The 25,981-nt window shown below is 36.6% G+C and overlaps 1 protein-coding gene across 2 annotated transcripts in view; it reads left to right on the top strand.

Annotated features, from left to right (window-relative positions):
* Positions 1-25,981, top strand: part of ATP8A2 (ATPase phospholipid transporting 8A2) — a 355,224-nt gene that overhangs the window by 250,241 nt on the left and 79,002 nt on the right. The window contains exons 28-33 of one of the 2 annotated variants that reach the window (XM_088140682.1): positions 260-334; positions 4,216-4,338; positions 7,724-7,802; positions 11,505-11,566; positions 12,411-12,467; positions 19,802-19,909. In XM_088140682.1, coding sequence (XP_087996808.1) covers positions 260-334; positions 4,216-4,338; positions 7,724-7,802; positions 11,505-11,566; positions 12,411-12,467; positions 19,802-19,909 — 504 coding nt within the window. The remainder of the gene's footprint in view (positions 1-259; positions 335-4,215; positions 4,339-7,723; positions 7,803-11,504; positions 11,567-12,410; positions 12,468-19,801; positions 19,910-25,981) is intronic. The other variant, XM_088140683.1, reaches the window with a different exon arrangement.

Raw genomic sequence — 25,981 nt, 5'->3', positions numbered from 1 at the left:
ATTACTCACTAAGAATTTGAATCATCATATATACTTACAAGAAGTTTGTTATTTTAGTGTAATGATGCAGATTCTGCAGATTGTTCCATCACTCCAGTAGTATTCTCTATTTAAGAGAGAACAACTGTGAGTACTTATTTTTAGAATTTACTCAGCAGCTGCTTCCAAATGATGTCCACATTCCATGTGCTTCTCCAGTGCATAGAAATATGTTGTATCGCATTGATCTAAAGCTTTGTGCAACTTTTCTCTATTTCAGCTTTGGTTTGCATTCGTTAATGGATTCTCCGGACAGATTTTATTTGAGCGGTGGTGCATTGGACTCTACAATGTGGTAAGTCTTCTCCATCTTCATCCGATAACAGGCCGAACTGGGGATGACATTCCAGTGCTGTTTATGTCTCTGTGGTTTATTTCGTCTGATCCTCTGCATAGGCCTATTTGACTTGAGCTTGCTGGCCAGTAGATCTGAACAAAAACAAAAAGCTTTTGCTTTTATTCCTGATCTGAAAATAATTCTTTAAAAGATATTAACCTAGCATCAGTCTGCACAATCTATGGCCCACCAAGCCAAAGTGGCTGCAACAGCTTTCAACATGCTTGACCATCGTCCTGAGAACAACAGGATGTGGTCCAGTGAGCCTCGAATATAGAATCATCAAAATAAGAGGATGAAAGAAGAGATATGTTTGCATAAGAATATGCTAATTCTTAGCTAGGGCAAATAGAAAATGATTCTGTAATTTAAAGAGAAATGCAGTTCACCTCAACTGAGTAGGGAAGACTGATCAAGTGAATTAGACGTTTGCTAGTCTTTTTTCTTAGAGTTCTTTATCTTTAGAATAGAATTCTACTTTAATTCTAGAGTAGGCAACAATTCAGATACAGCAGGAACAGGCTTCTTTCCCAGGGTCAGAGACTACAGCCACCTGGAAGGGCCACAGATGATGTCATTGGAAGAGTGGAATTGTCACAGAAAGGGGCAAAACTAATTGGGCGGAGAGCTGGATTTCAAAAGTTGGAATGGGAATAGCAAGCCATGGTTTGCCTACTCCTAAGATAGAGGACTGGCTCCTGAGAGCATTTTAATAGAGAATTGTCCTCTGTAAAACAGGATATGCAATCACGTTCTCTGATATGTCATGCTGATGGCTTATCTTTAATAGCTAAGTCAGCTGTTGTCAGATAATTATCACATACAGTAGTTATTTTAATGTTTTAATAATGTTTTAATATTTAATAAGCAATATAATTTAGTTGATATGACCCCACTCTTTCAGAAGGAGAGGTCACTGGAGACACAATATTCTGTCACGCTTGATTTATTCACAATTATAGAAGCAAAACGAGCAGCTAAATGTTATTATCAATCTCAAATAAGCCTAACAGAACCCCAACCTACCATACTTCCAGTATAAAGGGTTACCCTCACAGTCACCCTATAGTTCAGCCCAATACTAATAAAAATATAAGATTCACAGAAAGCATGGAAATACTGTCTGATTCTAAGATACCCATGCAATTTTTCTAAGACGAAGGCAGCCTAACAGTAACACTAAGTGCCCCAGAATGACAATCCAAATATTTGGTCATATAGTCACACTATATTCAATATAAATTTGTCTACAACAAAACATAAAAAACGACCAAGTCTAATTAGTAAATCAGTCTCAAGGAAGCCTAACCCTAACTGCCCTACATGTCAGTGCAAACATTGAATCCCACCCTCAAACTAAACCTTACTTTAAACATAAGGTTGTCACTAATTATAAAAGTTAATCCTGAATCAGATGCAAATCCCAGTTTTACTACCAAGTTCAAGGAAGCCTAACTCTACCTCTAAACCTCCGCCCCCAAAAGCCAATACAAATATTCAAACTAAGAATCACTCAACACTCTATAGACGCCCTAATTTAAACTTAATGTTGTTTTGATTATGTACCACCTAGTCATTGTCAGCTCTTAGTACATAGATAGATTTTCTCCATGACAATCTGTCCCTAACCTAGTATTTCAGTTCTTCCAAGGGTGCACTCATCACCACTGTAACTGAGTCCATCCACCTTGCTGCTGGTCATCTTCTCTTTCCTTCCACCTTTCCCAGCATTAGAGACTTCTCCAGAGAGCTAGGCCCAAAGTATGATACAGTATAATGTGTCTGAAGTTTGATAATTTGAGTCTCACCATTTGTGCCTCAGGTGAAAAATCTGGGTTGATTTGTTTGATGATCCATTTGTTTGTTTTCTTACTGAGTGTAAAATTTCAAGTAATTTGTTCATTCATTCATTCATTCATTCATTCATTCATTCATTCATTCATTCATTCATTCATGGGCTCTAACTAATCTCCACACCCCTTGTCCAAGGACGCAGTGTCTGTACAGAATGCATATACTGGATTTTACCATCAGCGTCAAGGAAGCATCACTGTATTCCTAACCTTATGAAAATGCCAATTAAATATTCAGCCTAAAAGGCCCCCATGTGCAGTTCTAAAGCACATATTAAATTTTCCCACCAGTGTCAAGGAAGAACTTTAATCCTAACCTTTCAGAAATGCCATTAGAAATATTTAACATCATACTCTCTCCAAACTCAACCCCAACCCCATGTAAATATAAGGCTACAACTAACTATAAAAAACTATTCTGGATCATATTAAGCACATATTAAATATTCCTCAAGGAAGCCAAACCTTAACGCTAACTTCTACAAAATACCAATAGAAAAATTCAACCTTAAAATCATCCTATACTGATTCTGAATCCTAATTTAGTTGTAAAATTACCACTAAATATAAAAAGATTCCCAGGTTTTAAAAGATACATTAAACTATCATAAGCCTTGGGAAAGCCAAATCTTGGCCTAACCTACTCAGAATGACGCAGAAAAGTTTAGGCTAAAAGAACTCATCTAAACTCTAACTTAAAACTTAGACTACCATTGTGCATAAAAAACTCACTCTGGGTGTACTGTATATATTAAATTTTCACATAAATTACAAAGAAACTTAACCCTAATTGTAACCTCCCCAAATGCCAGTACACACATTGAGCCATAAAAATATTCCCATATTCAATCTGAAGACTAACTTAAAGCTGAGACTACCACAAAACACAAGAACAGTCACAAATCCTAACATATACGTAGATTAAATGTTACCATAAAATTCAAGTAAGCCTAAACTTAACCCCAATTTTCCAAAAGAACCCTCCCCCTGAATTTCATGCAGATATTCACTTTTACCCTCAACCTTAAAGAAGCTTAACCCAAAGATGACCCAAATGACCAAAGAAAAAATCAGCATGGAAAATCACGCCAAATGCAGTCTGACTGCTAATCTAACGCTAAGATCGTTGTAAACATAAAATAAATCTTAGATTATAATTAATAAACTTTTACATTCATCCTCAAGGAAGCCAGACCCTAATTCTAATCTGTCCAAAGGGACAATAGGAATATTCAACCTAAAAGTCATCCCATATTCTGTCTGAAATCTAACCTAAACCTAACATCACTAAACATAAAAGGGTTACATTTATGTAGAGAACCTGTATGGGGTAATTGTAAAGTTGGATATCTGTACGGGCATTTGGGAGAGGTTAGAGCTTGTGGCCATTTAAAGACTAGCCAGTGTTTTATGGCTTAAATTTTTGTAATTCATCTGATGAACTTCATTAGCCTCAATGCTTTTTTTTTTTGCTTTTGCTTCCTGTGGATCCAAACTATTTGTCCATCTGTCTGGAAATTATTAATAGGCAGGCTGTAAATGAATTAATTTAATATCTATTCTTTAGAAAAACAGTTCACTGGGACTGGACTAATGAATGGAACTGAGGAGGCGGTCTTCATTCAGTTGCTTTGATCATTTATATTATTTTAAAATACATGAAAACAATCATCTCTTTAGGCTGCTAAAGATAGCTTGAAGTGTATTCTGGATTGTCACTGCTTGATAAGCTGTTGATTCATAAGCCTCTTTCTTTTTCCATTGGGACACCTTCATTAAGTCACCTTCTGCTTTTGCCCAGCACATATGATGAAAAACCTCCCTACTTCAGGTATCTGACTTAGATTCAGCACAACTGAATTTAGTAAAGCTGTTGGTATGGATTTTAACAATGTCAGGATTCTTTCCAGGTATGACGTATACTCTTCAACTTGTTTATAAAGTTAATGGTCTGTTATTTTTAATTACTGCCTTTGTTTTTTCTAGATTTTCACAGCATTACCTCCCTTCACCTTGGGAATCTTTGAACGATCGTGCTCCCAAGACAACATGCTTAGGTTTCCCCAGCTCTACAAAATTACTCAAAATGCTGATGGGTTCAATAGCAGGGTAAGAGGCGCTGTTTACTTAGAGGGAAGGAATCAAAATGACAGAGCTATATTAGCTTAAACCTGAAATTTTAATTTACAGCTGCTATTTCAGATTGTACACCCTGAAATGACTAATCCTTGATGTTCAAAATTATAAATGCTAAGTCTGGTAGTGGTAGTAAATCAGCTTCAAACTACGGATGGTGATCATGGTGTAGTTTGGATGACACACTCAACTGTAGTTTATCTAAAATGAAAGTGGATATTTATGATTTCCTCACAGCCCTAGCAGAAAAGACAGCCTGCATGGTGGAAAGAAAAACAATGTTGACTACCCTTTGTTTTTTGTAAATTCTGATTATGATTGAACGTTACATGCAAAACAACCCTATAAGAAAATACAAATATTATTAACATATACCTAATAAAAAGTAATAACTAAAAGGCTGTGAAATGTTAAGAAATAGACAAAAAAGTATCGTTATAGCTAAATGTTTTTGGTTCCAAAAGATTAATTGAGTAGATGTCAGTGAGTCCTCTTGGGGAAGAATAATCTGCTGCACCATCACTGAAAAGGCCTCTCCCTCATGAACATCCACATTTTGTGGAAAGGGTCAGTTGCAAAAAACCTGCTTTAAAATCTTAATGTATACAAGATGCAGAGTCCTTCAAGGACCATGTCCTTAGCCATGTAAGACTGTCAAACATCAGAAACTGCACAGCTGCAGCATTCTATACTGACACCTCTATCTGGAAATGCCAAATGAGCTCTTATTAAAAGACAATGGATGTCATCAAGCATTAGGCTGAACAAGCCCATGTTAACAGATAACTTATGTAGAAGTCTAGTACATTACTCTTTGGTCAGTGCTGTCAGTGTTTGGGTTCCTGAAATAAAAAATAGTGAAATCTACATAGACACCTACATTTAAGAGTAGGCTGAGCTTCTTTGTATTGAGGAAATACAGTTTACACATTCATGCTTATATCTTTCTTATTCTTGAAGGCAGCTCAACTCTAGGAATAGGTACAAAAGTTATGGTAAAGTTGAGATTAATTTAAGCCTTGAATATTAACTTCTAAGAGCTGGTTCTCATTATATTTTGAGCCATAGCAACAAGCTGTCTACAAAGTTGGCAGTATTTTGGCATCCAGCTGCAACAGGGTACAAAAAATGTCTGCTTCATTTAGCATGTTGAATTGGCAGGAGTTCTGCTTGCTAAGTCCTTCCAAAGCATGATGAATCTCACTGGTGAAGTCCGTGCTTTTCTGCTATAAGTTGAAAAGGTCAGATATAGAGTCCTAAATTAGAATAGGAGCCATATACATTTGTAAGAACCTCCATGCCTGCATATGAATTAATCAGTATCACTGTGTGTTCCATGCAACAAGTTCCAACTGATTTGGTATTTAGTGATGAAATGTTCCCACATTTTTACCTGTTGCCTTTTCACCACTTCCTCTCAAGAGATTCTAGGAAAAATATTGAGATGACTTTATTGTTCCCGTCAGGTTATAGGCTTAAAAAGATATTTCAGGGCGATATGTAGGTAAAGTTACACTTAATATTTTCTTTTCATATTTTGGAGAATTTCCTCCACTCTCAGTTTTCTTGTTTTATTAACCTACTCATGCTAATAAAACTTCAGCAGTTCAGAGTTAAAGGAAGGAAAATGTCTGAGATGCTGCTGCTCATGGAAGTCTAAGATTTCAAAAGATCTCATTATTTTATGTGGGATCTAATGAACTTAAAATAGTGTAAGAAACTATGAAGGTTGGATTTTGTTTGATTGCATATATCTTTCAGTCATATTATTAAGGAAAGAAAGAGCAAACAGGATTGTTTTGAGTTGTTACTCTGCTGAATATCTGAATTAGTTTCCTGGTCATCATAATTTTCCATAGCAATGTTTGTTTTAGAATGTATTCAAAAGTCAGATGACAAAGATCAATGTGATTAAAAACATTTCAGAATGTGGTCAATGGCTTTCAAAACTCAGCAGATTTAGGAAATAAAATTTTCATCACTGCAACAAGGTAAAAGCTAAGTTCTCTCTCTCTTTAGATTTCAAGGAAACTTTTGCTTGGTGAAATATAAGGCAGATGACAGCTTTTGAGAAGGAATGTTTGTCAGAACGTGGGGACAGAATAAAAGAGTTAAATGCCACACAAAAGAGAGAGAATGGAGACGGAGGGAAACAAGGACAAATGCATTAGTTCACCCCACCCCTGTTGCTATTTTGCTGTCCATTATTGTCTGCAGAGGAAAATTGCCTTTCTGTAGAGATTCAACATTAAAAGAGAATATCTGTAGCTCAGGGTTGAACTGAGAAGTCCTTGGTGTTCTCTGAGCTTGGTTGTTTGCTTGCAGACATTTCATTACCCGACTAGGTAATATCTTCAGTGCTACAGAACACCAAGGACTCCACAGATTCCACATCAGTTTTCAGAATCTCAGTTTTCTGATATATTAGGGTTCTGATATATTAGGAAGTGCCCTCTCCAGACACTGCCCTCCATGTGTAGAAAAGAGAAAGGTAAGGTGCCCATCCTACAATCACCTGCTCACACAAAGAGTTCATGAATGAGTAGAATATCTGAATGTGTCACAGGGAAGTTGAAAAATCCAACCCTACCTCTTTCTAATAATATAACACTGAACATACTGTACCTTGGTTTCTGCAGTCCTTGACTACCTGAGAATAAATCATTTTTAAAAAAGGATGGTTCCTAGTCCAAAAGGATTCCCAAACCCTAGATGAGTGCTACTCAGATGGATAGGTAGGAGATTTTGTGGGGCAGCTTGGGAACTGCCTAGAGTTCTCTGTGCTATTTGTATAACCAACTCCCCCCCACCTCCCACTATTTATTGCATCCATACATTTAATGCTAAATTTACTCAGTGCTGAATTTTCATGGCTTTCTTGGGTGATTTATATGAACAAACACCCAGAAAATGAGAAAACACAGCAGAGAATAGAAAATGGATACTTGAGGTATGGCTTTCCCCCACTTAAAACTCAATTCCAGGAAACACAAAGGCATATTTCATTATAGTCTCTGGATTGTTACATGTAAAAACATTTTTAAAAAAGAAATCCGAAACATGGGAAGTATCATTAAATGGATTTTGCTGCGTACATTTTTCAAAACTTAACAAAGATAGGGATGGCTTTGTCGATTTAGTATAGCTGTATTTTCATTCTGTTTTTGTTTTCTATTTGTGTGTGTGTGTGTGTGTGTGTGTGTGTGTGGTATCAAGCCAGATTTTGCACTGAAAGAAAATACTTTCTGGTAAAAATTGTTCACTTATTTGATGGGACTTAATGAATCGTTTGATGGGACTTTAACAGTGTTGGAGAGTTTGATCACTCTCCTGACTTTCTTGTTTGTTTTTCCTTTAGGTGTTCTGGGGTCATTGCATCAATGCCTTGATCCACTCCATCATTCTTTTTTGGCTTCCACTGAAAGCACTAGAACATGGTAAATAAATGCTTTGTTCTTTCCCACATGTTAAGTAAGTAATCTTCAACCTTTCTAAGGCAGCACCTTTATATTTGGGGTCAAAACATGTTCTTTGGAAATTAATCATTGCAGACAGACCAACAGCTTTCTAACATTTATCAACAATGACCTTCCAAATCCTCCCTTTCTGCATGCCGTCGTTAATAGATAGCAATTCACATCCTTTATAAATCACAGTGTCCATTCATGAAGCTATGTTTATCTAAAACTGATTTACACTTTTTAAAAAAGCAAGTAAATTGGTTTTATGCAGTTTCCCTTACTGTATGTCTGTTCATTTGGTTTGGGCTAATAAAAAGAGGAATTTGACTAAATATTTACTTACCTGACCTGGAACTTAAAGAGAATCATTTTTGTGAGATGGCTTCTGCCCAACTTTGTTTTTCCAAATGTTCTGCTGATTCTGCTGCATTAGGGCTGTCAGATCTGGGCTGCAAAAATCCAGATGACTACTAGATAGAAGCAAAGTGTTAGAGTTTGTTTGTTTGGTAGGTCTTATCATCAAATTCATTATTAGATCAAAACTTACTGATTTTAGAACACCATCTTCAGACGCACTTCAGAATATTTAAATTGGAACTGGTAAAGATTTTTATAGACCACTTCCAGATGAAAACGCTTCGTTGCTCTTGTTATTTAGGCAGAAAAGATTAGAGAATTTCTATCCGTATTTAAAGAAATCCTTTAACCATTGAAATGAAAACTGTCATTAACCCATATATAAGGGTATGTCCTTGAAACATCTCTGCAATGAGTAGAGACTTTAGCAGCCTTGGAAGTACATGTTTGCAATGTATCCTGGCCATCTCTGTCAATTGTTGGAAGCTGATTCAGAAGGAATCTTTGCAAAATCATAGAATACTAAAAGCACAAGACTGTATGTCAAAGTAAAATATATGGACAAAGCAGTGACATTGATACAAACTATCAGGATATAATTGATTTCTCCATGACACTTTCACAAACAATGTGCTCGGAATACCTGAAATATGACAAATCATTGGATTTCCAATATGTCCCCAATGCAAAGCCAGCTGGGTGACCTTGGGCCAGTCACTCTCTCTCAGTCCCAGGAAACAGGCAAGGGCAAACTGCTTCCGAAATCTTGCCAAGAAAACTGCAGGGACCTGTCCGGGCAGCCACCAGGAATCAAGACTGACTCAAAGGCACACACACACACACACACACAAAAGATAGTGACTTGCTGGAAACAATGAATTATACGTATGTAAGATATAAATACAACTTTTAAAAAGGAAAGTTAATTCCTGTAAACAAAGCAGTAAAACTGTTTATGTTGCCCAGGTGACAGGTTACTGGCATGGAGATTCTCTGCAATAGTGGACTATCACTTGGGCTAGATATGAATGTGTCTAGTAGTGTTTTGGGAGGGTAATAGACATGTGTCAACCCCAGGTTAATAGGTTATTGGCACAGTGGAGGGGCATTGGAAAACAGGAGGGAACACTGAGACCATGCAAGCTGGACTCTGTCCTTCACCCTCTTCCCAGGTGCCCTTTTTGATACATTGCTATGAAGATCAAAAGCAAGATCGCTTTGAAAACAGATGCCTACCAGCGCTCCTGCACGTGCAATTAGAGTAGCCCAGAAAGTGATTTTTATGGAGGTCTTGCCGCTATTGCTGCTTTTCTGTTTTAAAGAGAACTTTTTGCATTTAAAGGAAGGCCTAGCACTCCCTCTAGCATTTCTCACAAGAGAGATAGCACATTGTAATAAGTAGCTTGTGTAGGGTCTGACTTGAGCTTTGGACAGCACTAGCTAGCATTATGCCTTCAGAAGCCAAGTGTCCTGTCAGTCAGCAGCACAAGCCAAAATGGCCCCAGAGGCTGTGTGTGGGGTGACCAGAAGGGAGAGGGTGTATATGCTGCAGCCAAAAGCGATCAAGAGGTGCTGGGCTCATTCCAGCCCCCGATGACATCATTACCATAGTCACCACAAACCATGCATAGAGCACAGCTTGTGCAGGAGAGAGGAAAACACCACTTGGATCAGCTAAATATGACATTAGGTGGCTGACTCCTTCTGGGAATGAAATGAAGACAATGTCATGAGGTCTGGCCCATAAAGAAGGGGTAGCAAGGCCTAACCTAATTGCTGTTAGGGAGACATGGAAATCCCTTTGCTAAACATCGTGTCTTGTGCAAAAGTTCTCTTTTTCTCTGCCTCATTTGAAGGGTAAGCCTCATGCCATTTTTTGAGTCCACTGGGAATGTGTAATATTTTTTATCCTGCTGTGACTTTATTTTTATTTTTAATGTGCCTCTATCTGTAATTCTGGTCTGTGACCATAATAAAAAATATGTCCTGTTCTGTTCTACAGAGAGTTTTGACTGCTAAAGCTCTGTATAAAGGCTACATTAAAAATTGTATGTTATATAATTACTGATGTGAATAAAGCATTAGTAAATATTCAAATTAAGTTAGTGATATAGTGCCTTCTTGCCCCCCCCCCCCCCATTTTGGGTATATAGCTTACTACTTAAGGCAACAGGTGACTAGTCTATCCTGAGCTAATGTTTTTATTTTATATCTCCCTCACCTACATTGATGTACAATTCCTGGGCTGCCATATTGGAACTCATGAATCTTTTTGGTTGCATGATTCTTCTGGATCATAACCCATTTGAACTAAGTGGGGAATATCTATGGCAGCAATGCATTCTCTGTCTCAGAGTATCTTTTTCTTTTACCCAGCAGAAGTAAATAGGGTGACGCTTAGCATTGCTAAGTTTGTTACCTTGATATATTAAATTGGCATATGGTTTTTGTACAATCCTACAGAGGGATTGGATGTCAAGTGTTGGATGTCAGTCATTTTAGTCATTAATTTTACTGAGTACTTTAAAGATATCTGTTATCTGTGTGGGACAAGACAGATTTTTTAATATAACATTTGGATGCAAAATTCTTTTTACATCAAGGGAAATCAAATGAAAATAAACAGAGCAGGAATATCTGGAAGTGGTACAGAGTTACCAAGATGATGTGGTAACCAGAAGTTTTCATCCCTGATGTTTGATTATTATTATCATTGACCCCTTACTTTGATTATTTGTTCTTGGCAGAAATTTTTGGCCTTTTCAATTCTTAAAGGGGAAGTATGTGGTTGCACATGTGTGTATATTATTTTTAATTTGTGGTTCAGCATTGGCTACTTATTACACTATTTGTTTTCAGCGTGCTTTTATTTAAAGAGCTCTGAGAAACCTGTTGTGCAAATTTCACAATAGATAACTGTCTAAAATTTGTCAAGAAACAAACACATTATGGACTCTTTCTGAATCTCTCCTAGTCATTTGGTTACCTCTCTTTACATTTGCAAAAAAAATGGCATTAAAGTTGCACAAATTAAATGTAATAAAAATGATCTATCCCTCTGTTTTTTACACTGAGCCTCCTGTTTAGTTTAAGATATTTGAGCATTGAATTTAAGTAAGTAGTATCCTACACTAACTTACTTGGTTATAAGCCACATTGGATTCAGTGGGACTTACATTTGAATAACTACATATAGGATTACACTGTATTTGCATTTTCATTGATGGTACTGTTTGCAAATCTTGCTTTAAATACCCTTTTATGGAAAAAGAATCCTTGACTGAACAAGGTATCTAATTTTTAAAAATTATTTATTTGTAGATGCAGTATTTACAAGTGGCCAGGGTGTTGACTACCTGTTTGTTGGAAATATTGTTTATACGGTAAGCTAATACCTAAAAAGTGAAGCATTACCTATTGTGGGTGATATATCTTTAAATCTGATTGACTTCAATTATAGATGCATTTCCTGTGGTTGGGCATAATAAATAAGTAAATAAATAGTGCATAATGGGCTTAGGGTTGCCATTATTATGCCATAGAAAGTTCTGCCTATTGAATTTCTCAAACTGTGCAGCTGTTAAAGGACACAGAATTTTGCCAGAGGAACTTATGGCAACCTGTTGTTGGAAGGTAATTGACACTGGGGGCACTGAGAAAGAGATTCTTGGGTGGGCCTATTGGGAATATATGAGAATTTATATACAGATACTTCTGATTTGTGATTGAGTGAACTGTTGTGGTTCTTATCATGGTTCCAATAAATTGAGTCCTGGCAGTCACACACATCCTAGTAGAAACTACCCATATGCCATGTTATGTGGGTATAGGGGACCAGAATGTATAGAATCAATTTGTTCTGATTCCACTAGGCCTGTCATAAAGCAGATTATAGATGCATACTCTGCTTGGCTAAATATTTGCGAAACTAAATATTTCCTAGTGCTAAGCATGTAGTTGTGCTGTATAATAATAGCTAGCCATAATTGTTAGACACTACAGTCAGGACAGAGGTGTGGGAGTATGTGTGTATGAATATGTGTATCATTTCTGTATTTCTGTACTTCTGAAATGTGCTAAATATTACATTTAGCAAGAAAGCACATTGAATTTCTACTCTTTTGGGTCATGCTTTTGCAATGTACTATGCCCTTTACCAAAGGAAAACAAGAGAGAATGGGAAATGTATGCTGGAATTCAAGATTTTCTTCTACTTTTTTACTGCAGTATGTTGTGGTGACAGTCTGTTTGAAAGCTGGCTTAGAAACTACGGCATGGACAAGAGTGAGTATAATATCAAGTCAATAGAAGGAAAGACTGTATTTCAAATTTGTTTGCTACCTAGCATTGAATGGCAATTTTATCCAGAAGAAAAATTCATCAATTCAATTTTTAGAATTCAGACCTAAAATAACATGAGGATAAAGATGCAGCCTTTAGATAGGGATGTTAGACAGCCACTGGGGGCTCATAGACATTTGAAGAATTTCATGGAGCTATGATCCAGTAAAAACAGCATGATTATTAATAAACCTTCGCATCTTTTCTAGTATTTGACAATTCAAATGGGAAAGATATAGATCACAGAAATGACAAGATGGAATTGCTCTGCCTGGAAATGGTCTTGCCTGGAAAGTAACTGAAGAAAAAGGGCCCCAGCTGATACATGACAGCTTCCCTCCTCCCCACATACACACAAATTTATCTTGCCAAAGGCCCAAAACTCTGGAATCCTGTGTTTATGGCAATAACTGGAAAATGGTTACTATATTTGTATCTGGGAAAAAGAATCTCGCACCCTTGGTCAGTTATCCACTTCAAATCTTCTCAACTGCAATTCCCATCAGTCCCAGCCAGCATAACCAATGGCAATACTAGCTGGAGTTGACATGGTTAGGGTTGTTGGTCTTTCCAAACTGTGAAAAAACATGCCAGAGTAACAACTGCTGCAGGGTTTTCCTTTTTAAAAAACTTGGTTGAATGATTCATAGAATGATAGAATCACAGGGTTGGAAGAGACCTTGGCGGTCTTTTGGCCTAGCCCCCCCCACCTGGGGCAGAAATCCTCAGACCATCCCAGACAAACTGCTGTCCACTCTTGCTTGAGGACCTCCAGTGATACAGCACACATAATTCCAGGAGACAAGCCGTTCCACTGCTTGAAAGTTCTCATGATCAAGAAATTCATCTTTATTTCAAGTTTGGATCTCTCTCTGTGAAGCTCCCACCCACTGGTTCTTGTCCTATCCTCAGGTGCTCTGGAGAATAAATCTACACCCTCTACCCAGCCTTTCAGAGTATTGAAGACTGCTGTCAGGTGTCTCCTTAGCCTTCTCTTCTTTAGGCTAAACGTACCAAGTCCCTTCACTGTTGTTTGTGGTGTTTAGCCTCCAAGTCCTTCACTATCTCTGTTGCTCATCTGCACTTCCTGCACTCTGGAGTCACGTTGAGGTTTTTTACTGTCTTGTTTTATTTTATGGCAGTTTGTTTGTGAAACTATTTCCATGAAAGATTCTTTTACTACTTTTAATACTCTACTATGGAATCCTTTGGGAAGCAGAGCAGGCCTATCAGTCTCTATGGATGGAAAACAGATCATTGACAAAAACAAAAATAAAAGATCACAAGTTTATATGCTGGAGCTGAATTTGGTAGTTATGTGGCAACTTTTAAATCCTTCATTGCAAACATGCGTATCTTTTTCATCTCCATCTCATTCCTAATTTTTCAGTCTTTATCTACATCTTCAGTTGAATGGATAATAAGAATATAGATCTTACTGCCATATCTGGCCACATTTCAATTTTATCAATTATTATAAGTAAAAGTTGTTCTATTTTTCACAATGGTATTTAAATGCATCTTTACCTTTTTTTATAAAACATATGAAACCAGATTTTGAAGATTTTGTGTTATAGATATTTTGTAAATTTGAGGTGTTCTGGGGTGCATTTAAAGCATATACAGTATTTGTGGTTGTAGTGGAAGAAGAATCATGGAAGAATAGTAAAAAATCTAAATAAGAAAATTTGGAAAATAACATTTATGAACATTTAAACACATAAGCAAGACAAGCTACACTGGAAGTATGCAGTGGCTTCAGGTCCATTAAACTGGAACTTAATATGATAATAATACTCATTGAGGCGTATTAAAGAAAAGTATTGAGAGCAAAAAAGAAAGTCCTGGTAAATTACTGACTTCTTGATGGAAACAGTGACAATCGCTTAATATTCTCTAAAGTGTATATGGAATATGACTGAATAAAACATCATTATTTTACTTTTATATGTTATATATTAATTTAAAAATCATGGAAGGAGAAATTAATATTTTAAAAATAATATAGATTTTCTGAAGATCACACATGAATGTGCAGCTTATTTTGACTTTTTCTTCTTATATCACTCAAGGTTTATAATAATGTTTTTTTAAATAATGTTCTTCCTACTTTTAATGAGGGTTTCGTAATGATGAATTTGAATGCCGGTAAAGATGCTATTGAATGTGCAAGTTACTGCTCAGTTTCTTTGTGAAATGTTGATGCAAAACTTCTGATAGCAACTCTATCACACAGAATACAGATAATATTACTTTTAATTGTTCATCTTGTGCAGTGTGGTTTTCTAAAACAGCATCAATCCTTGGACAATATTAGACTGCTGACTGATATTTGAAATACACATTCAGAAAAACTCAACTCAGCAGTGCAGGTATTGTTGGATGAGGAAAAGGATTTTGATATGGTGCAGTGAAAATTTTTGGAGCAAGTTTCAGCCAAACAGAAATTTCCATCTTTTTTTATTAATTGAATTAACTGAGTACCTGGAGTTGAACTCAACTGTTATTACAGGTACCCCTTGTTTAGTGACTGCCACATACAGCGACCGTTCACAGTTACGATGGTGATAAAAAGTAACTTCGTGATCAATCCTCACATTTACAACTTTACAAGATCCTTGCAGGTCTTCAAAGCAAAGAAAAGCTGAAGTAAGATCAAAAGCACAGTTACTGTTTCACTTATTGACCAAGTTGCCGGTCCCAATTGTGGTCACTAAATGAGGACTACCTGTATATGCTGATGAAATGCTATGCATTTGGGGTAAATTTTGCTGAATATCAAAACTTATGAAGATAATACAACAATATAGTAAAATCTCAGGCTATTCAGTTAATTGGAGGAAGTTTTATATATTTATTATAAGCTTCAGTGTATTTATGGACATTTGTTAAAGTTGGGGTTGTACATCTTTTTTTTCTTCATTCTCTTAAATATCTGGGAATAATTATTTTAAGGAACATTTCTTCCTTTGTAGATATAAATATATTAATTTTAAATCAGATTAGTACTGATATAAATAGTTTAAAATTGAAGGGAGCTTAAGGAGAAAGATAAATATTGTAAAAATGAACATTACCTGAAGATTAATTTGTATAGTTAGAGGTATTCCTATGTTGATACCTTTAAAGTATTTTAAGCAGGTTGAAAAGTTATTAAGAAAGTTTTTACAGGAAAGCCAAATGCTTAGATTTTCCAAATTACTGTTATCATATGATGATGGAGATTTTAACTTTCCTGATTTTCAACTTTATCATTGAGCATATATTTTGACATAATTGATCCCATTGGTATTATGGCAGGGACTTAGTTTTCTTTTTAGTCATAAACTATATAATGTTTCCAGCACTGAGGGCTGCAAGATTTATTTGGAAGTTTTTTGGACAAAAGTATAATTTTGACCTTTGTTCGCATTATAAATATACATTTGGATAATCCTAGTTTGAAAACCTAAGGTAAATTCTTTTTTTTTAAGGATTAATAGTTTTATTAATACTTTAGAATAGCTTATTGCTGAAAAAGTTTTAAACCTTTCGAATTGTTACAAGAAGAATTGGGATTGTCAAAAATTGTTGAACAGCAGTATTAGCAGTATGTCCATTTAAAGCACCTTTGCATTTCACATTTTGATCCAGATGTGTAAGCAGCTTCTGATACTACTGAATTAGTATCAGGATTGAAACACATGTTGGTTGATTAGTAGTAGATATTATTTGTAAAAACTTTGGAACAAAGAGTTGGAATACCACAATTTAATGAATTAATGGTTAAGGGTTTAAAAGATATATTTCATCTTTTAAAATTTATAAATCTTTATATTTTAACAAATATTTTTATGATTTTAAGGTGTATTAATTTAATGACATTTTTTCATATTTAATTGATACTTCAATTTTTTAAAAAAATGCTGGTTGTCAACTTTATTATGCTGGAAGTATAAAATGATTTAGGGGATATTTGCATACATGAAGTGGACTTGTCACAGTACTGTTTTGGCTTCATATTCATAAATGTATTAATATATATATATAACAATAATAATAATATAGTTAATATAGTAAGAATAATATTTAAATGAAATGTTGAAGTATATTTGTAAACCCAATGATGATGAGCTTCCAGATTAATTAAGTCTAACAATTAATTAAATGAATTAACAAACACCATATAGAATCTTCAGCAGTCTTACCTGAAAAATAATAAACAGCAGTGTGTTTCAAAGAGAGACCAATCAAATATTAGCTCCTTTGGAATTCTTCAAATCAGATCAACTGCAAATTCACTTGGATGAAGAACCAATCAGAAACTGGCTTTCAAGAATTCTAATGGCATGGTCCAATTAGAAATTATTTGTGTTATAAATATAAGAGCTCATCAGTTCCTGCTCAGTTGCCTGTGAGTTGCTAAGAAGTGTGCTACAAAGTAGTCCATCTTTACCTCTGAAGATACCATCCACAGTTGCTGGCAAAACATCAATAATTAGACCACAGCCTATTAGCCTGGAAGCTCATCACCATTTTGTGAGGAAGTGAAGCTGGAATTCCTATCCGCTGTTTGGGAAAAACAGCTGCAGCCAGGCACAAACACTTTCCACCTCCATTTCTCCAAGGCTCAGCACAGCTCATGCTTTTTCCCAAAAACATGAGCATTTCCCAGCCCCAGAAACTTGAGAAGAGATGGGCTCATTCATTCATTCATTCATTTCCCTTCCCACTCACAGTTTACTCACAAGCATCCACCCTGGTGTTCCAGCTGCCTGGAATTGAGCCACACCCTAAGTGTGGTTTGCCCAGACCTTAGAAAACAAAGAAACCTCCTCACACAAATATAATTGCTAATCTGGTACTGTTCATGTGTGTTGGACTGCAGTTCCCATGTCAGTTACCAGGGAGCGTTGGGTTGTTTATAACATCTAGAGAGCCCTAAGTTGTCACCCCCTGAATCACATTGTCAGAATTTGCAGAATTGAAAGTTGTCTGTGAAAATTTCATTTGTCTGATGATGAGCTGTATTATATGTTTTAGCATTTTTCTATTATTATCATGATTGAGTTTGAAAGAACTATTTCAGGAAGAGGTTCAAAGTTCCCAAATACTCTTAGGAATTAATTTACTTTATGTATTCAAGATATTGGTCACTGTATAGTAGCTATTCTCTGATGGCTTACAGGAATTACAGGAAACAGTATTACGAAAAAAATCCCTATAAAGTAAAGCTACTAATTTACTATTAAATTAATTAGCAATCATAATACATAAAACATTTGCTTAGCCATAATCACTTAAGGGAGAGAAACTGACAGTTTCAGATGTATTCTGCTGCTTTTTTCTGATTTGTTATTTTAGAGTGATTTTCTACCTTTTTACAAATCCATATCTTTTTATATTAATATTTCCATATTAATTTTCATACTGTTTGTCTAATTTGTAATATAATCCCTGCTAGTCTTTACATGCAATCTGTCCCCAGTTTAAGTTCTCCTCATACTATTTTTTTCATTTTCCTCATGTTCTTCTGTGTCCTTTCTGCTGCTTCTTGGCATTTGTCTTTGTACCAAACAAGTGAATTTTCTTCACTGCATGAATGTGCTTCCTTGGATCTACATAATGAATTTGAAGGAAACTATAATGCTACATTAAGTGCTATGTGAGACCACAACTATAATTTTGTCTGGTAGTGGAACATAGCAGTACCACAGCAATTCTAAGGAATCTTGGCCAGCTTTGGAGGTCTTCTACAAGATTAGTCTGTCTCACATCCTTCCAGTTTAAAATACTCCCAAGATTGATCCAGGCTCTTTTGACAATTTGGAGATCTAATTTGTATATGAAGAAACTATGGGCACAGACAGGTCTATATGTTTGCATGTCTGGAACTCACAAAGAGTTATCAGCCAATCAGTTCTTGGTGTGAAACCTTGACATTTCTGATGACTCACTGACATTTCTTGACATTTGCTAAGATGAAATGACATTTCCTTATTGAACAATAAAACAGCACTGACCCAAGGATAGATTTGCAAACACATGATGATGGTGGTGGTGGTGGTGGTGATGATGATATGCAATCAGCAGTGGGTTATATGTTACCTCAATGTCAGGACTCCACTGTTGTTTGCAAGACTCCTTTTCCCCAATTTGAAATGTGGTATGTGTTTATTTGCTTGCTTCCTTTTTGTTATTCCTTTAGTGTTTCGATGTATTGTTTTTAATCCTCTCGCTGGCAAGTTTTGTAAGCTGCTCAGTGACTTCATGGATTAGAACTATATATAAGCCTTAATAAACAAACCAACTAGGAAGTACAGCTTGCTTACAGCTGTACTGCTATCTATCTATCTATCTATCTATCTATCTATCTATCTATCTATCTATCTATCTATCTATCTATCTTCACAGACTTGCTGCCATCCTTTACCAAACACAATCTATTCTTCCCAGGCCAGGGTGCAGAAGGAGATGCCAGAAAGCGAGCGGCGGGGGGGGGGGGGGATGTAAGGAAGTGGAGTGGCCTCACTGGCTTTGGCTTTCCTTCTGCTCATCAAGATACGATAATCATGAAGTAATATACAGCTCTTCACATAGATGCATACAGTGTTCCCCACTCCTGTTTCAAAGAGACACTTAATCACATCAGGTATATCTGACATTTCCAAAAGTAAGATTCTTCCCCCATATTAATGTGGGGAACGGTGCAAGAGAAGTCTTTATTACGAGGCAGGCCTAGGTGGCCAATTAAACTAAGCTCATAGAAACGATACGCCCTTTGGTGTAAGAAAACAGATGTTTCAGGTGGGTGTCTTGTAGAAAGCCAGTTGGTCATGTAAAGACTGCAGTCTTAACACTCATTTTCCTAGAATGAAGCTCTGATTGACCAGATATTTCATATTTCTGGGGAATCCATATGGTTTTCAAAAATATTATAGCACATTTTAGGTTTTTCTCCTTTGGTTCAGTGCATTTGAAAGGCCATGGAGAACATCATGTGTGAATGCACACTAAGAATCTGGATATTTTTAAAAGTCTGAGGAGGTGACAGCAGAGAGCAGCATGCTGGCCAAGAAAAAAAAAGTTTTAACATGGGAGTTTTCTCAGCGGTTTCATCAATCTTGTTGCTGGCATAAAATCAAGTGTTAGTCTTGAGTGAGATTGGCCACAGCTTTGGTGAAAAAAGAAGTGCCAGAAGTAAAATAGTAGCTGAGGGTCCAAAGGAGGGAGGCAAGGGAGAGGGAAGACCTGTGTGCACTGGGCAACCTTGATGGCTTGTTTCTTTTCCCCTGCAGTTCAGTCACTTGGCCGTCTGGGGAAGCATGTTCCTGTGGCTCATCTTCTTCGGGGTCTACTCTACCATCTGGCCCATCATTCCTATTGCACCAGACATGCTCGGGCAGGTGAGTCATTTGGTGGGAAGTAACAAAGAGCCTCATGGTCACAGGACCAAAAGCTGTTTTAAGCGTGGCGTTTAAATAAACCCCTGGATTGGTTGATCTTAAGGAAGATCTACTGAGAGCTTATTTTCGTTTAAAATATTCTCAAGAGTGGAACATGTTGCATTTTAAAAAAAAAAAGCATAAAATGTAAACACTGGGGCTTTAATCCAAATTTGCCATAGGTTTTCTCCATTTAACTGTTGGGGAAATGTAGCTTTTCTATGGCTGGGATCGCACAAGAAACTAAATAATGGTTAACAAAAACCCATTTTATGGTTTAACATGATGGCTTGGTTTCCATGATGCTATTTCTCATTTTCATGTGGTGTAGTGTGTTGTGTGAATCCAGCCTATAAGTGATAGAAAACAACACTGCAGATAATGTATTTACTAAAGTTGCCACAAAACTCAGTGAAAGCAATATTAACCATTGATTGTGTCTGCATAGGAATATGCTCAATCACTCCTCCCAGGGAACTGGCTAAATAAATCACAGAAATTCATTCCTTGGTTGTTTAGGAAGCTAGGAAGTCTGGCTTGTTCACTTTTTAATAAGCCAGAGTTGGAAGGCAATTACAAACAATAGAAAGAGTCACTTCCTACCTCCTAGCAAGAAGAGGAATGTTTGAGCAACGTGTGCCAGCATGCTGGTCATTCACGATAGACCTGGAGTTTTTAGAATATGGGTTTAGCGTGATATGTAAATTATTAAATTAGTTTTCCTTAATTGCAGTAAGCAATATTTTGGTGGCTAGAGGGTTGCATTTAACATTCGAGGAGATGACCAGAGTTGATGGGGTGAGGAATAGGTGGAGATGGGATTTCCCTTTCTTTCTTTTAAGTTAGCTAGGGGTTTTCTTGCTTTTTAAACCTTTATTTTATGGTTTACACTTACCTTTTCATTGGTTTCCCACTCCAAAACCATGCCACTGATTTTTGGTAATCTTGATCAATGGGATGCCAGAGTCTACAGCAAAGGCGCTAAAAGACCACACGCGACCTTTGGAACACAGTTGCCCACTCTTGAAATGATGAATTAAAACTGCCTACATTTGGGTAGAACTGAAAAAAATGGTTTTGCTGGTAGGAAAGCTTACTTTCAGAATGTGCTGCTTCGTGAGACTTCTTCTCCACCAGTGGTGTCTCCCATTTGCCATTTAATAAGTACTGAGAATTGTGTTACATGTTCTGTCACAGGTGTTTTTTACTTGAGTAAATATTTATAGCTTTAATAATCATCAATAAATTGAAAAGAAATCAAAACAAATAAAAAACCAAACCCCAAGGTAAAATGCTTATGAGTCCTTCTTTATTATATATTTAAAGTACAGTGGTACCTCGGGTTATGAATGCCTCTGTTAACGAACTTTTCGGGTTACGACCAGCTCCGGCCGCAAAAATTTACCTCGGTTTGCGAACTCCGCCTCGGGGTATGGACAGGATACGCGGCCATTTCCCCTCCCGTGACATGGTCCGTGGCCATTTTTCCGCCCCGATACGTGGTCCGTGGCCATTTTTCCACCTCAATACGTTGTCCGCGGCCATTTTCCACCCCTGACACGTGGTCCGTGGCCATTTTCCGCCCCTGACACGTGGTCTGTGGCCATTTTTCCGCCCCTGACACGTGGTCCGCAGCCATTTTTCCACCCCTGACACGTGGTCCGTGGCCATTTTTCCGCCCCTGACACGTGGTCCGTGGCCATTTTCCGCCCCTGACACGTGGTCGTAGGGAGGGGGACTCTCCCTCCAAGCAATAGCCTCCTCCCTGTCCTCCATGCCAGAACGGATTAACGGTAATTACATTGAACCTTATGGGGAAATCTCCTTCGGGTTGCGACCAATTTGGGGTGCGACCAGAGTCACGGAACGAATTAAGTTCATAAACCGAGGTTCCACTGTACATTATGTATAATACATATTATATATTATTACTTATTTTCTCCTGAAAAAGTTCCGTTTCAGCCAAATAAGTTATCGGTGGAGGGGACAAGGGAGAGGTAATTCCTGTGTATTATGTACACATTATTATTATGGGTAATTATTATTATCCATTAGTTAGATGGGTGTCTCTAACATGATTAGGGTTGGAGACAAACATTTGTTTTGCATTTTATTGTGAAATTTACAAATTTCCCGAACTTAACATGTGCACTGAATACAATTTTTGCCATCTTTCCCACATTTTGCAATAAGAGTTGTAAACAGCAACAACCGCTAAGTGTAAATGCACACATAAGAGAAAAAAACCATACAGAAATTAATAGTTTGGTAAAAGTAACATATAAGAACATTAGGAAAAAAATTGCATAGAAATCTGTTCATTAGGAGAAACGTTCATGAAAATGTGTGCAAATTTTTATGTTGACATTTTACACACGAACTGCCAAATGATGTGTAATGGGATGGAAGTAACCGAAGGCTAGAAAAAGAGAAACTGAGCAAGATTGATCTTGACAGATCATCCAGTCCTAGTCATAGGCATGCATTTGTGACCCAAATTTGATTGTACATTAATACTTTCCTTATAAGGTTTCCTAGGTGGTGGTTTCTTTTACAAAACACAATTTGCAGACCAAACGTTTTTGCAAGCCATATTATATATCTCCTCAGGCTTTGAGTATTCTTTTTCTCTGACTTGTGGAAATGAAGGGAAATATACCTGTAAAATAAATTATTGGGGATTATAACCAGAAGGGAGCTCTGCATGTCACTTATAGTTACTCTTAGAATGTTGGTGAGATTTTGGATTTGTTCTTTCAATATCTATTCAGTTCCAGATGGTGAAATTCTTCCCTTCAGTGTCATGATTTCAGTCTGTGGAGAATAGGGGAAAATAATGATCCTGTCAAAACCACTCAAGTGTCCAATGGGAACATGAAAAATAGGAGACTCCTAGGATTAAAAAAAAAAGGGGGGGGGATTTTATATATGGGAGTTAAAATTGTTCTGTGTCCATTGTGATAAAATAATTGCGCTCTCGGTTAGTGGATGAAGTAAAGTTTGCAACATATATGTTCGCCCCATTTATATCTTCTTGCTTTTTCATGGTAGGGGGGGAAATGTTGTTTTATGAATAAAATAAAAGATTTTAAAATAAAATCCAAGCTCCAAAGGAATTTCTAGAGTGCACATAAACCTGAGTCTCCTTCTGAGTTTCATAATATTTCTCAGTGAGAAGCAAAGCTCAAAATCTATGTTCCTGATCCTTCCTGCCCAACTCAGTTAGAGCAAAGGTACATATGTCAGCAGCAGTGCCTGCTGAGCTTAATGCCATCACATGTGCTAAGCAATGTATAGTGTGGAGAAGAAAGAGCAGCCTCTGTACAGCTTTGCACTTTGGAAATTTCTGAAGTACACCATTTTGCAATCCCCAGCCTTCTTCCTGGTTGAGGGCCTTGCTGCTTCTTCCTCTCTGTAATCCCATTTTTATGATTGCCATCATAGCAACATTTTCCTATCCTTTGGAGTTAAATGACATGAAAAAGATGGAGAGGCTTCCTTGAAGGGCAAGAGCAGTTCTAGGCTCACTGTGGAGAGGAAGGGAAAGGAGATGGTCCATGGAGTCTGCAGTGCTGCAGCGGGTCTCTGCAGTTCAGAAGATGGATGTGAATGATTGAGGATATCTATTGTGAATGAATACGTGGACCATTCATTCACAGTCTATAGCTTGGTAATACAGCACATGTTTGTATGCCAAAGTTACAGTCCAGCCTCTGGCCTTTCCAAGGAAGGTTGGAAAAGATCCAGAGAGCCATGACTGATGAGTGCAGGGAGTAATAAGTTAGAGGGGGCAGTTGTCATTCTCAGTATACAGCAGCTTCCTCATTAATTGTCTGTTCCTTATATCTCCTATACAAATATTCTGATCTGAGAAGGGATAGAGATTAAAACCACCCAGCAGTGAAAACTGAGTACTGCTCCTAAGGAGGAAAAAGAGAAATATAAATTTTAAAAAGTAACAATTTTATTTTTACAAAACATAATTTCTACTTCAGAAAAGAAGCAAAATAATACCCAACAAAAAAGAACATTTTAAATAGTTACTTATCACATAATAACTTACATTAAACAAGGGAACTCTGCTCACCATTCTCTGTCAAAGCTGGTGATGATCTAATAAATATTACATTTGTGTTCTGGTTTAAGATAAGGGATAATTGGCTTTTAAACAATTGTCATAGATAGATTTCTAGGGTGAGGAGAAAGAGTGACAGCTGACAAAACAGGATCTGCCACGATGCCTGTGACTGGCAGAGACAAAACCAAGTTCCTTAGATAATATTCCATAGCATCTGCAATACATTCTTGGCATTCATGATTTTAAATCAAATTTCCATAAATTAGGCTGAAATTGATTAGAAGCATCATACAAGGCAATTAAATGTCTTTTTTATAGTCCTGCATGATAAGCTCAAATATGTTGGCTAATATATTGTATCTAAGTATACTTCAGTTTTATCTACATGTTAGATTTTTTTTTTTAAGGTTCCTGGCCAGATTGCAAGGATTTGTGTATTTTATGTAGAATTTTCTGCTTACACTGCCAAACTCTAAATAAATTTTCGTTGTTGCTTGCAAAATGATATTCTCACACTTTTCAGTATGTGTGTAGATGTGTGTGTGTGTGTATATTAATAAATAAATATATTATTTATTCTTTGTTCACTCCATACTTCACTGTACATATTTCTGATAACTAGATATGCCATTTAAGCTAATAGTTAGCTCTACTTCTTTTATACCTGACCAATTAAATAATGTATCTTTCAAGTATGTGTTCTCATTTAACCAGAAACTGATTCCTTTGTTTATGCATGCCAACCTTATTCCAGAACATTTATTGGCCTGAATCAGAATCAAGCCAGGACAAGTTAAGTTACAACCAAAAACTAATCAAAGTGCTTAATTTTGTGTATCTGAATGATTACTGGAATAGCATGAATAGTTCCAACTAAATGGAGATCACATGATGAACAGTATGATATCATTACGCTTAGCCAATCAGATTTGCTTATCAAATAATATCATTCAGGACTGTCTAAACAATATAAATGAATAGGCCAGCATTTCTTCAGAATTATTAAATTTGTCCGAAACAAGAAATGTGTTTCAACAATGGCCAAAATAGTTGTGGAAGCCTTCAAGTAATTTGAGCTCTGTCCTAATTTTATTGTATCTACAGGGAAAATATATGTGTGTGTCACAGTTGTGGTTAAAACATCTGCTCCAGTATAACATTCAGATCTCTGTATAAAGAACTTAAACAGAAGCATTGCATTTCTGTGTGAATATTCTACAAAATGTTTTTTTGTAAATTAAGTATTAAGTAATACTAAAACTAATTACTTAATACTTAATACTATTTGATTTCTCAAAACAGTTGATGACTTGAGATATGGCATTAATGCCTTACTGCAATAAAGAAACTTCTGTAAATTATGTTTAGATAGACTGCACGCTTAAATTCTACATGAGATCATTCACGTAGCTCAGTGTGTTGGACTGTGTTTCTAGAGCAGTAAGTAAGCCTGTTAAAGAACTATTTGTCATGAAATCCAAATAAAGAAGATACTTGAAAGAAAGGGGCTCAGCCCATACAACTAGCAAGTCATAATTATTTTCAAGAACTTGACACATAAATGTCAAGATTTGGTTCCCAAGAGTTTATAGAGTAACTGAAATGAAATTTTAATCTGTAAGTCTTTCTCGGATCTGGATAAGGAAGAAAACTCATGAAAATTCATTGGAGGAGGTTGTTCATATGCAATCTGCATCTTTCAAAAAGGCATTTGCAAAATCTGTTACCATTATATAATGTTAACTGCTCTGAATCCATTTTATGTTATAGTTCAGAAGCAAACTAGCTTTTCTTCCTGTAAATCTGGAAATTAACTGTATTATTCATATATTATGCTTGGTTAAGTGGGAACACCTAGATGACCTTTCAAGAAGCTAAGGATTAGCCTTGGTTAGTGTTTGAATGCAAGACTGAATGCAGAATCAGTGGGGTTGTAGGCTGCAGGCTGAACTGGA

The sequence above is a fragment of the Python bivittatus genome, unplaced genomic scaffold, assembly GCF_059951505.1.
Source record: "Python bivittatus isolate LINGU-HERP-01145 unplaced genomic scaffold, Pbiv_v1 ctg000340_np1212, whole genome shotgun sequence".
Taxonomy (NCBI): Eukaryota; Metazoa; Chordata; class Lepidosauria; order Squamata; family Pythonidae; genus Python; species Python bivittatus.
The sequence above is the reverse complement of the archived record's forward strand: the minus strand, read 5'-3'. Positions and strand labels throughout refer to the sequence as shown.